Raw genomic sequence first — 14,755 nt, 5'->3', positions numbered from 1 at the left:
TTGTGAAGGATGCGGCAGCCGGCTTCCCGGCCCACTCTTTATCAACCAGCTTCTCCTAACACAGAATTCGAATCAGTTAATAATTTTTCGACTGATCATATCTTAAATCATTCCGAATTCATTAGAAAATTAGTAAACGAAACAAAATTAAATTTAACGAATTCCGAAATGAATCAACAAAAAAAAAATTAGTAACATAACGAATCTATCCGAAACTAATTTTTCCGTTCTGCACATGTCTACTTTCCTCAAATATGTGTGGGCCAGGCATGCTTATAGCTTTAGGCCCCCTTGTTTTATTGTACTGAGACCCTGTTTGTCTATGTATAGGGCGCCCGCAGATGCGCCTCTTTGTTTATTGACAACTGGTTGGTACCCGCCACCCTGGTAGTGGTCTGGTAGTCAAGTTCCCGCCCTTTTTCCTTTTGGACTAGAGTCTATGATGTAATAATGTTGCTTGCATAACCCCATGACTTGACCATCCTGAATGACTTGTGGCAATTGAATGAATGAAAGCAGGGACATAAGAGCATTTTTGGTTGCTTTTTATGGTATTGCCAAAAGTTGGTACTCACCACCCTGGTAGTGGTCTGATAGTCAACCCCCTCCCCCCTTCTTCTTTCAGACTAGGGGTTATAATGTAATCACATTGCTTGCATGATCCCATGACCTAACTTTTCCAGATGCCTTGTGACAACTGAATGAATGAAAGCTAAGGCCTTTTCAGTGCTTACCCTGGCAATTAAAACAGCAATACATTAAGCCTATCTCAGGGTGGCGCTATACATCAATTTACTATCGTGTGGTATTAAAATTTCTCTTGCTATAGAGAGGACTGAAGAGATGGCTGGGACCTTTACGCCTCCTTCAGACATATGGTGGTACTAAAAAAACTTTGTAGTGGATTGATCTTCAGAGGTGGTTCAGAGCCGTTTTACAAACCTAGAGTAAGGGAGGGTTATAACCCCTGTCAGATTGTTCAGCTCGCAGAGCTCTCCTTACTCTCCTCTGCAGAAGCAATTAGAGGGCTGTTACTGAGAAAATGTATAATGAATTACTATGCAAGGGCAGCAATAGTATCTGCTTTTTGCAAATATTCTATTTATGTGAGCAGCCTGATTTGAACTGTTTCTCAATGACATCTTGTTAATACTTGCCTCTCTCCAGTGGACACTTAAGGCCTCAATTAGACCTATGGTAGGGAGGGGGCAGTAAAAACATGAGGTTGAACCACATTTTTACTGCCCACCCTTAAGCTGCAAATATAGCAAATGGGGGTGTTTACATGCTGTTGTTGCAGAAAAATGATCTGTTCTGGCGCATTTGGCAGATGGTACCGCCACCAAATGTAAAACATTCAAGTGAATAGGAACATGCTGCAAACGCGTGCAATGAACGCAGTTGCGGAGCGGTGGAGCAATATTACGGAGTTAAAACAGGAAGCGAGGAGGTATAAAATGCCTCTAAAAAGTTACCCAGATTGCAAGAGGTGGGGCAATGTTGCTGCATGTCTTAACCTATCTTAACCCCAATTCTCCTCAAGTGCAATGGCCGCGTGAGAATCTGCAGAACCTGAACTAATCATCTGCAGTTCCATTCATCAACCCCCAGGTCAATACAGGATAGGACTTGGGGACTAGTAGGGGACCAAGGGACACCCAGAAGTGTGCCTGATGCTGAAGAGTCTTTGTGTCAGGGCCCGGGTCTGAACCGCTGTTGTGTCTGGCAATGTCTCTTCTTGCTGAGCCTCCTGGGATGCTGGACAGCTCCCTGGACAATTCCTTGAATGATCCTGCCATGAACCTTTTTTTATTCAACCTTGAAGTGCTTGCTCCTCCCATGAACGTCCTGGTTTAAGCCATGTCTCTGCATTTCCTGTTTGCCAGATCATTGTGCTCTTTCCAGCTAATATCTTGCTCTTGTCACTCCTGCTGCTCTCCATATCTTCGCTACCACTCGTTGCTAACCTTTGGCTTGTTCCTCATCTACGCTTCCGCTTGATCCCAACCTGCAACTGCTTGCTACTGACCGTTAGCTTGTTTACTGACTACGCCTCCACTTGATCTCAACCTGCAACCACTTGTTACTGACCTTTGCCTTGTTTACTGACTATGCTTCTGCTTGATCCTAACCGAACACCACTTGCTACTGACCTTTGGCTTATTTACTGACTATGCTTCTGCTTGATCCCAACCTGCAACCACTTGTTACTGACCTTTGGCTTGTTTACTGACTTTGCTTCTACTTAATCCCGACCTGCAACCACTTGTTACTGACCTTTGGCTTGTTTACTGACTTCGCTTCACTTGATCCCAACCTGCAACCACTTGCTACCAACCTTTGGCTTGTTCACTGACTACGTGTCCGCTTGATCCTAATTTGAAACCACTTGCTACCATCCTTTGGCTTGTTTTCGGACTACAAGCCTGCTTGATCCCTACCTGCTATATCTGCTACTGGACCCTGGCTTGCTCACCTCCTGGTGGGGCAATCCTAAGCAAACCCATCCCCACCATCAGGAGCTCTGGTGAACACCAGCTAGTACTTTGCACCTCTGCACCTTTGCAGAGTGACCTGTACCTATCCAGCTAGTCGGGTGCCTTTCTACTGCTATAGCTACTGGTCTCTTAACCTGGTCCCAAGACCATAATAGTTTGGCAGCTGTAGCATTGTGGGCCTATTAAAACTTGTACATTGTGGTGCACCTACCCTAAGTGTGGGGCATTGCGGAACCATTCATTGTAAATGGCACCCCAACGCACAGTGGAGTAGAGCCCAATGCGCCCCATTACAACAAATATACCATGGATTGTGGAGCGCTGTGTTCTTAATAAAGGGTCATAAAACATTTTTTCAATGGTTGTAGGGTGTTGGCAGCCAATTCATAATAAATGGACTGCCTTAACACAACGCACCTTGACGTTTGTGCATTAACAAAACACCCTAAAAACAGGGAAGATCGGATCCAACACCCACCGGAGAGGTAAAAATTAAGCCTTTCTTTAGGTAACTTACTGAGGATAGAAGGAGTCTCCCTTTAAACTGCATTTTTTTTTCTTTCAATTCACATGAAAACCAGCAAAAACATTTTCACTAATCATCAGATAATCATCAAAGATAAATTTGCATGCATAAAACAAATAAACCACAGATGTTGTTTATGGCCACACGGAGTGAGAGATAGAAACCGTCACCAACACTAAGCGCGGAGAACAAACACACCACCAAGTTCTTAAAAGCTTTAATGGATGCCATTCAAATCAAGCAGAAAAGAAAAATTAGATGACAAAAAGCCGCTATCAGTTTTCAATATATGGACTTTAATAGATTTAACTGATTAATTGTTTAATCAAGCCAATTTAAATTTTTTTTGTTAAATTACAAAATTAAAAATATTTACAAAAAAATACAAGTTCTTGCATTTATTTAAATATTTCCAATACTGAAAACTGTTTTGCAGCTTAATAGTAGAGTGATTACAGTGGAAAAACAAAAAATTATAAAAGATTCCCTTGGAATACAGGTATGGATGTCTAGATATTACTGCCCTTCCACCTGTTTGTGTGATGGGAGTTTCATTTTCAAGACCGGCCAAATTTTTAGTGCAGCAAGTGCAGTTAGATTTATTTCATGTTAAGAACGAGTGATAAGCGTGCGAAGATCCGAAATGAGAAGCTAAGGTGAATGATGGTTGACATTTTCTTACCTTGGATTTATGATCTGAAGTTAAAACCTGAATTTTATTTTCTGTTTCTTTCTTCATTTCAACACAGTTATTTCCTCTAAACAGCAAAATATGTTCCAGAGTTAGATATTTTTTTCTCCCTGGAATTTTTTTATTTATTCTTTTTTTTTTTTTTTACAACCACATCAATAGGTATAATATTTCTTTAAATGTTAGCAACTTAACCAACAGCCTTGATTTCTGAGCATGCAAAAACAGCAAGGGAAGCCAATTAAATCTCTGGCATGGAACTTAAAAAATACTAATATTTTAATTATTTTAATTTTTTTATTTTAATCTGTCATTTGTTATCAAACGCATTTTATATTTAGTGAACTGTATTTATTTTTTTTATTTCTTTGGCATGTTCGTTTTTGCAAGGAATTAAATGTTTCCATGTTATTGAGAAATATCAAGTGTAGCTAAAGCCAAACCTTTTTTTTTCCATGTTGGATAGAGTAGGTAATAGGTAAACCCCTATAAAGTATATTTTGAAAAGGGATGTGTATATTACTCCCTATGCATGTTATACAGATCTATCAGTATATAATTATTTCAACAAAAAATTGTGGAGACTAATGTTTTAGTAAATACTATTTGTAAGGAAAAAAAAAAAAAGGCTTGAATGGTCATCCACAAAAACTGAAAATTGTATCAAATACTTATTGTAATTTTCCTTTCCTGGTGCAAGGAAAATGGAAAACTGTATCAAATACTTACTGTAATTATCCTTTCCTGGCGCCAAAGTATGCTGGCGCCAGGAAAATTGTATCAAATATTTACAATAATTATAATTTCCTGGCGACAAAGTATGTTGGGGCCAGGAAAATGGAAAATTGTATCAAATACTTACCGTAATTATCCTTTCCTGGCGCCAAAGTATGCTGGCGCCAGGAAAATTGTATCAAATGCTTACAATAATTATAATTTCCTGGCGCCAAAGTATGCTGGCACCAGGAAAATGGAAAATTGTATCAAATACTTACTGTTATTTTCCTTTCCTGGTGCCAATCTATGGCAGCACACTACCACATGTATACTGTCATGTTGTCACCAGGAAAAGTTATTGAAACATTATACAACTTTATTGGTTTTTCATAAAAAATATAAGGGATGGTGGTTTTATATCAAACGCTGTATAATATTTTATTCATTTTAGATAGATAACTATATAAGCCTTTTTTATTATTAAAAAATTAATTGGATTAAAAAATATTTTTGCCACTTGTGTCCTAGCTGTTCACTTTGCAAGAAAAGTTGCTCTTTTCAAGGGAATTTACCCTAGAGCTTAGTGAAAGTGGTGAAGTTTCTCTTTGCAAAGGATAACCAATCACATGCAAGGAAAATAAAAAAAAAAAACAGCATTTTTGCTTGAATATGATTGGATGATGGAAGTCAGCAGAGGGTGGCGCCACCGCCCCACCTCTCCACCTCGTCCAGTTGGAGAACAATTTGCATTCATTGAGAAAACACAATGGATTCTCTGAATGGTGCCTGTGCTGAGCAGCCAACCTCCTGTATTCAGGGCAGCAGCTTGGCACGGGTCCTGGAAGCTAGTGGAGATCACTGATGTAGCGGTGTCTACTACAGTGATTTCCAGCTTTGAGGGGCATCAGCCAGGTATGGTATATACATAATTACACTGGTCCAAGCTGGACCAATGTAACCATGTAGAATAGCCATTCCAGGAGTTCTTCTTTATCTGATTGCTTAAAATAAAATATATAATAAGTAAAAATAATAAAACAATATTAATAATAATAATAATAATAATACAATAAATACAAATAATAAATAATAATAGAATGAATCACTTATACACGTCACTGTTTTGAATGATATATGTGCGCAGCTAACAGTTTATATAATTTTGCACTGTTGTTTTTCAGTTATATTTATTTAAGTTGCAGCACTGTGATCTATTCACTTTCATCATCTTTTTCATGTTTGCTCATATATTGATTTCACATTATATATTGGTATTGATATTATTTTTGGAGTAATATTGCTTTTGAGCGCGAAAGCTCCCACTATTTAAATAAATAATAATAAATAAAAACTATAGTGGCTGTAGTCAACTGCAACAATGCAATAGCAGAGAATAACTGTTAAACTAATCATTTTTGATAATTAAAAAAAAAAACAAATAGCCAATGTATAATGCACCTAAATTAAAACACTTTAAATTTACAGACTTAACCTTGGAACTGCCATTATTATTGGGCTCCAAAACGCTAAATTAAAGAGTTGGTTTACCCAAAACTAAAACTGATGCAGTATGAAGTCAAACTTTTGTGTTCTTAAGGCCAAACTCAAAAGCCTAGTACATGCAATTTAATTTTGTAAAGCCCTGCATTCGTTTTTTACTTTGTACTTTAGCAAACCCTATGTAACTCTGTTTTGTTTTTATTTATTTATTTTTTATTTAATGTAATTACTTTATATTTATGATTTGGATTTCTGTTTATCAGCTGCTCTTACCCTTTCTTCTTGATCGCTTTTTCTAAGTTCTTCTCAAGAGTCAACTTTTCCTTATCAAACTGGCCCACTATTTTGTCAACTTGTGTGCAGTGTACCTTCTGCATAGCGCTGTGTTCCTGGAAAACAGGAGCTTTGTTTGATTAGACAATTAAGCAAAATACTTGTCTGTTCACTTGATGCAGAGGAACATTCTGTATTCACTCGTATTTCCTGACCCACTCCAGATGGACTTGCTGTTACATTCCATTATTTCCAGGAAAAAGCCATCAAAAATTACACTTCATCCATTTTTCAAAATAGATTCTTCTTAATACCGACTACCTAATAATCAACAATGAAACCTTATTTGCCACATACAAAGTGAGTGATGTGTTTGAATAAAATCATTTCGAAAGATGCTTTAATGTAATGTGCAACATGGTAACTCGTGTGATTTACTAAACAGTTTTATGTTAATGTAGTTTAAAGAATAAATTGAAACAAAGGTTGCTGGACCTGGTGACTGCACACTATAGGTCAGCCTCTCTCAACCAAGGTTCCGTAGATCCCTAGGGTACCTCCCAGGGGTAGCTTTGGGTTCCTTAACCAATTTCTGCCTCTTGGATACAAATCCATTGACAACAATTACCATTTTAACTATCTGTAAGGTGGGAGATTCCCCCAAAGACCACAAAAATAAGGCGCATTCTCCCCACTCAACATCATACGAAAGCACCATGAGCTAAAGATATCTTAATTATTGGCAGTAGTTCCCTGAGACCAGAAAGTTATTTAAAGGGCTCCTCAGTAATACAAAGGTTGAGAAAAACAACTTTATGATTCACCCGAAAATGGTATTTATACTTTGGATGTAAAGCAGAGGATGAATTACTATAGGGGCCTATATAATAGTCTATGTCAAGGTTTCTCAACCAGGTTTCCATAGAATCCTAGGGTTCCTCCAGAGATTGCTAGGGGATCTATGAGCAATGAGCAATTTCTGCCTCTCATATACATTCCCACTGACACCATTGATACGTTTAGCTATCTGTAACTGGGTAATGCTTCCCAATGACCACAAGTGTAAGGATCATTTTTACCACTGACCATCACACTAATGTATCATGAGATGTAGATATAGTCATTTTTAGCAGTCGTTCCTCGAGACCAGAAATTATTTTCAAGGGTTCCCATTTGTTGAAAAGATTGAGAATGGCTGGTCTATGGAATAAGTGTCTGCCTTGTCCAGCCAAATGAATTAAAAGGTTAAGTATCTAACTAATCTTCCCCATTGGAAGTCAGGATATAACATAAAATTGGTCACTATGGAGCATTATAGTGGCTCTCATGAAAAAAACTTGGAAGACCAAAAGCCAAGTTGCCTTATTATATATTTGTCTAGCCCTAGTTCCTGGATTAGGTGTTGGTGCCAATCAAGGATGTTTTATTTCAGTTGAATTCTCCATAATGTAAAAGCTATGGAGAGCCCCCATAGCAGGAGAGACCCATTTGTAACCATGGCAGAAGGGAGGCGATCCTAGTAAGAGGAGGAAAGAGGGTTATGTAGGATCATTGCACAATGGAAATCCTCTATAGCTCACAGTACATTAGTGTGATGATCAGTGGGGATAATGCTCCTTACATTTATAGTCAGTGGGAAGAATGCTTTTTACATGTGTGGTCAATAGAAAGAATGTCTCTTACATTAGTGGTCAGTGGAAAGAACATCCCTAACATTGGTGGTCAATGGGAAGAATGTCCCTTACATTTGTGGTCAATGGGAAGAATGCTTCTTACATTTACAGCCAACGGGAAGAATGCTCCTTCCATTGGTGGTTAATGAGAAGAATGCTCTTTACATTGGTTATCCATGGGAAGAATGTCCCTTACATTTGTGATCAGTAGGTAGAATGCTCCTTACATTTGCGGTCAAGGGGAAGAATGTCCCTCATATTGGTGGTCAATGGAAAGAACGTCCCTTACATTTGTGGTCAGTGGGAAGAATGCTCCTTACATTTGTGGTCAATGGGAAGAATGTCCCTTACATTTGTGGTCAGTGGGAAGAATGCTCCTTACATTTGTGGTCAATGGGAAGAATGTCCCTTACATTGGTGGTCAGTGGAAAGAATGCTCCTTACATTTGTTGCTAATGGAAAGAATGCCCCTTGCATTGGTGGTCAGTGGGAAGAATGTCCCTTGTATTGGTGGTCAATGGGAAGAATGTCCCTTGTATTGGTGGTCAATGGGAAGAATGTCCCTTACATTTGTGGTCAGTAGGTAGAATGCTCCTTACATTTGCGGTCAAGGGGAAGAATGTTCCTCATATTGGTGGTCAATGGAAGAATGTCCCTTACATTTGTGGTCAATGGGAAAAATGTCCCTTACATTGGTGGTCAGTGGAAAGAATGCTCCTAACATTTATTGCTAATGGAAAAAATGTCCCTTGCATTGGTGGTCAATGGGAAGAATGTCTCTTGTATTGGTGGTCAATGGGAAGAAGGAGGAGGACACACCCAAGGAGCTCTCTGAGAGAACCAGCCCTTTTCAAGCCTGGGCCTTGCTTGCTAGCTTGGCCCAGGAACAATGCCTGATCCTGGGGGAGGCCCTGGGAGGGATCCCCCTGATGACACGGGGCCTAGTGAGGAGGAGGTGGAGGACCTGTCTGTGGGTCCAGGCCCCGGTGAGAATGCGGATGTCTTCAGCCAGAAGGTTATCAATCGTTTTAGGGCGATTGGGAGAGCGGAAGAAAAACTTAAAGTTTTGAAGGCTGAACACAAATCCTTCAAAACCAAGTATTTCCAGGCCTGGAGTAAAAATCGCACAGCCATGAAGCCTGAGTTACAGGAATTGGAAGAAAAGGTAAAGGAACAATCTTTATTATTGGAAAGGCTGAAAGACAGAAGTGGAGCATTTAAAGAAAAGTTTGACAATGAGAGGCGTTTTACCAGCCAAGCATCAGCATCTGTGGATCAGCAGCCTCCATTAATGGATGACCAGGCTCCATCTGCCTCTGCACCCCTCCCCCCATATCAAGACTGGGAATCGCCAGCGGTAACCAGCCAGGGGGTTGAGAGTGGACATGGATCCCTGACATTCATCCAGGAGATGGAGTCACCCCTGAAAGCAGACAAGTTTGTCTTTTCTGATGATCCATCAGAAATCCCTGAGGATGGGCAGAGGAGATTCAAGTCAGCAAAGCCAGTACTGGTGGAGAAATCCCAGTACACCATGTTGCCTTCCAGCATGTCTGCCCCACCTGCTGTAGTGGATGGTGTCCCAGGTGAGAAGGAGCTCTGCATACAGCTACCTATTGGAGATTCTGCTGTGGAGAAACCGAGAGCAGACATGCAAGGAAAATCCCTGACCAATGAATTCCCGGACCATCAGATGAATGTGGATGGACCTGCATCTAACACCCCAGGCATGGATTTTGCTGGTCTGGCTGAGACCAGTAGTCCCACAGCAAGCAAAATGGCTGCCAGCTCTAAAGAGCATGCTTCATGTTCACCTGAGCCTCCCAGTCTTCCAGTGCTGATTGATCAGCTGATTTCTGGTGGGGGAGGGGATCAACATAGTGCTGGAAGTGAAGCAGCTATGGAAGTCTCCTGCAATGTTTCACCTGTTGCTGTGTTAAAACAGAATGCTATTTCCACAGCTGAAAACCCTGTCCTAGTGGAAGAGAAGATGACAGCTGGAGTTCTTACCAGTGCAGCAGCAGCTATGGATTCTGCTGTGAAGACAACAGCAATAATAAATATCCCAGCAAGTATAAAAAATGACATTAATGTTAAAGCAATGAATGTGGTGGGTGGTGGTGAAGGGGTTAGTAATGCTGGGAAAAATAAAAATGACATTTCTCCTCCTGCTCAGCAGAGGAAAGATTTGATTGCACAGATCAATCCCGAATCTGTGCAATCATTATCTGCTAAGTGTGTGTCAGATAATTTAAAAAACTGATGGATTTTCTGCTGGGAGGAATGTTGGAAGCTATGCTTCAGCTTTGGGGAGTCACACCAGGGTGGGTGGTGGGAATTCTGTTATTAGTCAAAATTCAGGGAGGTTTGGTGGGTATAGGAGGAGGAATGTGGTACAGTTGAGGTGGGTGGGGGATGGAACTCCACCAGTAAGGGGGAGGGTGGCTGAGTTGATTTTGGAAATGGGGTTTAAAGCCTGTGATATTTTTGCTTTAATTTGCCCAGTGGGGAGTTATGAATTTGATTTGTCGTTTGTAAAACCTGAGAGTTTGGATCTCTTCTGGGAGAGATATAGGAGGTGCAAGGGCCTTCAGCAGTGGAGTGGTTTGGTGCCAAAAGTGATCTCAAGGCAGCCTCTGATAAAATCAGTGACCATTTTGGTGCGAATCCATACCAGAGGCTGATTTATTAGTATGGCTACGCCGATATGGCGAGGTCCTCACTCCACTGCGGAAGGTCCTTGATGAGCATGGGATATGGACAGGGGCCTGGACAGTGTCGCTAAAATTGGGGGTGCTGAGCGATGTAGTTCAGCACCTTCCCTGCTCAGCCTTTCTGGGTAGGGATAGGCTGACCATTTTCTACCAAGGTCAGCCTAAGGTGTGCAATAAATGTGGTGATAAAGGCCACTTTGCATCGTCCTGCACCCACAAGAAGTGCTCACTGTGCCAGGATTTAGGCCATTTGGCCAGAGAATGCACCCAGATTCGGTGCAATTTGTGCCAGCAGCTGGGTCATCCATATAGCCAGTGCCCAGAGGCACTGCATAACTTGCCAGGATTGGAGACTGAGCTGCAGAGGCTTGATAAAGAAGATGAAGCAGCTGAAGTTAGAGAGGAAATTGTTGTTGCCCCTCCTGTGTCTGTTGTGTCAGATTCTGTTTCCCCTAGTGAGGTGGTCCCTGAGTCTGTCCTTCCTGTGTCTGTTGTGTCAGATTCTGTTTCCCCTAGTGAGGTGGTCCCTGAGTCTGTCCTTCCTGTGTCTGTTGTGTCAGATTTTGTTTCCCCTGGTGATGTGGTCCCTGAGTCTGTCCCTCCTGTGGTTGTTCCTACATCTACTGTGCGTAGATCCTCCAGACTAGCGGAAGCTGCTGGGGGGGCGGGTATAGTGGATCCTCCCCCTCGGCCTACTCCACCTCCAGTCCCTGTCTCTCGACACCGCAAACGCGGCCAAGAGGGTGCAGGGGTGCTGGATGGTGGTGGGGTCGATGGGGTTGAGGGAGGGGTGTCCATGTCCCATGTCTCACCCTCTGTTGTGGAGGATTCGGATGAGGAGGGGTGGGAGAGGACAAGGAGGAAGAAAAAGAAAAAGAGGAAAACCAGTAAAGCGGTCGTTTCCTCCTTACAGTTAGAGCCAGGAGGGGTTCCTCTTGGCAACACATTTTCGGTTTTATCAGGGGAGGAGTTGGTGTCGGATTTATCTATTTGTTTATCATCTATGGATGAGGGGGAGTCACATAGTGTAAAGAGAGCTGTTTCGGGTGATGAGAGTGTGGTGGAGGTTAAGAAAAGACTACCCCAATCATCCTGATGGCAGTGCCCGCTCTGATAAAGGTGGCGACCATTAATGTCGCCAGCGTGAAATCTGCAAGAGCTCGTGATATTGCCTTATTTTTGTTTAGTGAGTTTGATGCTGAGATTTTATTTTTGCAAGAGACCTGGCTCAATACTTTGGCCGATGTCCATCTAGCAAAAAGGGAGTGGAGATGCGGTCCCTCCTTTTGGTCTCTTGCGGCTGAGCCTTGCAGCGGAGTTGCGGTTCTTTTTAAAACCGATATGGTAACGTGCCGGCGGATAATTGAGGTAGAAATGGGGAGATGCATGGTCTTAGACGTCTCTGTTAGGGGGCAGGACCTGCGCCTGATCAATATCTATGGACCGCAGTCAAAATGGGACAGGAAATGCCTCCTCACAAAGATCAAGCCCTTCCTTTTTACATCCCAGCAGGTTGTCTTTGGAGGTGACTTTAACACCATAATTAGGCCTGAAGACAGGAGGGTCTCCATAGACAGGCTGGGTTATGATAGCGTTTTTCTTAGAGATATGGTTAGACAAGCAGGCCTGGTAGATGTGCACATTAAGCACTGCCCTGGCAGCACGGGATTCACATTTCAGAGAGGGAATAGTCAGAGTAGGATAGATAGGTTTTTTTTAAAGGAGAACTCTGCTTTCTCGGCTCCTGAGTTGAGGGCGGTGGAGTTCTCTGACCACTGTATGCTGTCTGTGACTCTGAATGCCTCGGACACTCCACCCAGGGGAAGGGGTACCTGGAAACTGAATTCGGCTCTCCTGGAAGATGTAGAGGTAAGACAATCCTTTGAGGATTTTTTTCAGGCACAGGTTTCTATTCTGGACTTTTGCAGCAGTAAGTCAGAGTGGTGGGAGCTTGTGAAACAAAGGGCGATTGGACTTTTCAAGGCCATAAGTAAGAAGAAGCAGCTTGGTATGTATATTGCCTACCAGCATTTGCGGAGGAAGCTTGATCGTCTTGTCTCGTATGGAGGAGATCCAGGGGAGATCTCGGAGGTAAAGCTTCTTCTTAGGAAGTGTCAATACGACCGGCATGCCTCCTTGGTTCTGGAGAGAGATTATGGGAAATATCACTCGCCTGATCCTTACCAGAACTGTAAGCAAGGCATAGCAGTTAAGACGGTCATAGGTCTGAGGGATAGTACGGGTTCCCTGGTGAAGTCCAGATCAGGGATCCTGGAGATCTTCAGGTCATGTTACGCAGACCTTCTGGGAAGAAAGGACCTTAGTCGGGACAGGATGGAAAGCTTTCTGGATTCTACTCCAGGATTGGGAAATGATACATTGCCTTTGATGGATTTGACAGAACCAATTTCAGCGGATGAGGTAGTTCGTGCTATAGAGAAGCTGGCTACCAAAAAGTCGCCTGGGCCAGATGGGTTGACAGCTGAATTTTACAAGTGTTTTAAGTCCATTCTGGCTCCCTTTTTAGCGGAGGTTTATAACAGCTGTTTAGATGAGGGTTCTCTCCCTCCCTCCATGAGGCAATCCGCTGTGATTCTTCTGTCAAAAGGTAAAGACCCCTCAATAATTGAGAACTGGCGCCCCATCAGTCTTCTCAATGTTGATAGAAAGATCTTGGCGAAGATTCTTTTTTGGCGCTTGTCGTCAGTAGCAGGCGATTTGTTGTCCAATCATCAGCACTGCTCGGTCCAGGGCAGAAGTACCTTTTCAGCAATTTTAGCTGTCCGGGAGGCTTTGGAGCGATGCAGGGCTGCTGGATGGAGAAAGTACTTGCTGGCATTGGATCAGGCGAAGGCTTTTGATCGAGTCAATCATGAGTACCTGTATTTGCTACTTGGTAGATACGGCCTGCAGGGGAGGTTTATTGATTGGCTGAAAACATTATATAAAGGGGCTGAGAGCTTCCCACTTGTTAATGGTTGGGTTGGACGGCCTTTTGAGGTTGGCTCTGGGGTGCGCCAGGGGTGTCCTTTGAGCCCCCTGCTATATGTATTCGCAATCGACCCCTTCATAAGAAGGTTAGAGAGTGGATCGTTGTGTGGGGTGCCTTTGGGCATTGCTGGTGTGCCGCCTTTGAAGGTCGTGGCCTATGCCGATGATGTGTCTGTTATTATCTCTGGGATGGAGGAGGCGCAGGAGCTGGTCTCTGTGATAGAGCAGTACACTGAGGCTTCTGGCTCTAAAATCAATCATGAAAAGAGTGAAGTTTTCTGGATGGGTGAGGAGGGTGAAAGCTTCGAACTTCCGGATGCCTTCCCAGAGCCCCAGCAGGAAATTAAAGTGTTGGGCATCAAATTTGGTCCTGGTGACTATGGTCATCGAAATTGGGAAAGCAGGTTGTTGAATGCCAATGCCAAGGTGGCAAGCTGGAAGAAATGGAAACCTTCCTTGAGGGAAAGGGTTGACTTGATTAAAACTTACCTGATCCCAATCTTTTTATATGTCAGCTTTGTCTGTATCTTGCCGGAATCTCTCTATGCAAGGGTGTACAGCTGCTTTTTCCAACTGTTATGGGGAAATAGGCTGAACCTGATCAAACGCAATGTAACTTACCTGTCCAGGCGGGAAGGTGGTCTAGGAATGGTCAACCCTATAGTTTTCTTTTCTCTGCTTTTTTTAAAGTATAATCTTGGTAATATGTTAGCAGAGACCCCGCCGGGATGGGTGGGTATTTTTCAATCTTGGTTTAGGCCTTTTCTGCGATGCTGGGAAGATGGCGGGCCAGTGAAAAGTCTGAGAGTCCGACATGGCAAGCTTCCGGCTTATGTTGCCCCGTGTCTGAAAATACTTAGGCAGTGGCAGGTGACAGTGGGGGATATCAAGTCCCTCCCCAGAAAGCTTCTGGAGAAGAGGATTTTGGGCTCTGCTTTCAGTGTGTCGCTGACCTTAAGGGATTGCCCAGGCCCCGTAATGAGGGAGGGGTTGTGTTTAATTAACTTAGGAAGAATCCCTTTGAAGTTTAGGGATCAAGCCTGGCTCGCTTTCCATGGAAGGCTCTATGTGAGAGGGAACCTGAAGCATCGCCCTGTGGATGATCGGGATTGTCCTAGAGCGGAGTGTGTTGGTAAAGTGGAGTCTATGGACCACTTTTTGCTCCAGTGTCC

General features: G+C 42.8%; 1 protein-coding gene across 7 annotated transcripts in view; it reads right to left on the bottom strand.

The window, feature by feature from the left end:
- PLCB4 (phospholipase C beta 4) overlaps nucleotides 1-14,755 on the bottom strand; it is a 608,938-nt gene that overhangs the window by 51,140 nt on the left and 543,043 nt on the right. For 6 of the 7 annotated variants that reach the window (XM_082250179.1, XM_082250183.1, XM_082250185.1 and 3 more), the window contains 2 exons: nucleotides 6,206-6,321; nucleotides 3,707-3,782 (listed from right to left, as the gene is read on the bottom strand). The exons of the other annotated variant lie outside the window; for it this stretch is intronic. In XM_082250179.1, the coding sequence (XP_082106305.1) occupies nucleotides 3,707-3,782; nucleotides 6,206-6,321 (192 nt within the window). The remainder of the gene's footprint in view (nucleotides 1-3,706; nucleotides 3,783-6,205; nucleotides 6,322-14,755) is intronic. 7 annotated transcript variants of the gene reach the window in all.

This window comes from Pelophylax lessonae, assembly GCF_965119305.1.
Source record: "Pelophylax lessonae genome assembly, chromosome: 3".
NCBI lineage: Eukaryota > Metazoa > Chordata > Amphibia > Anura > Ranidae > Pelophylax > Pelophylax lessonae.
Note: the sequence above shows the minus strand (reverse complement) of the source record. Positions and strands in the feature narration are given on the sequence as shown.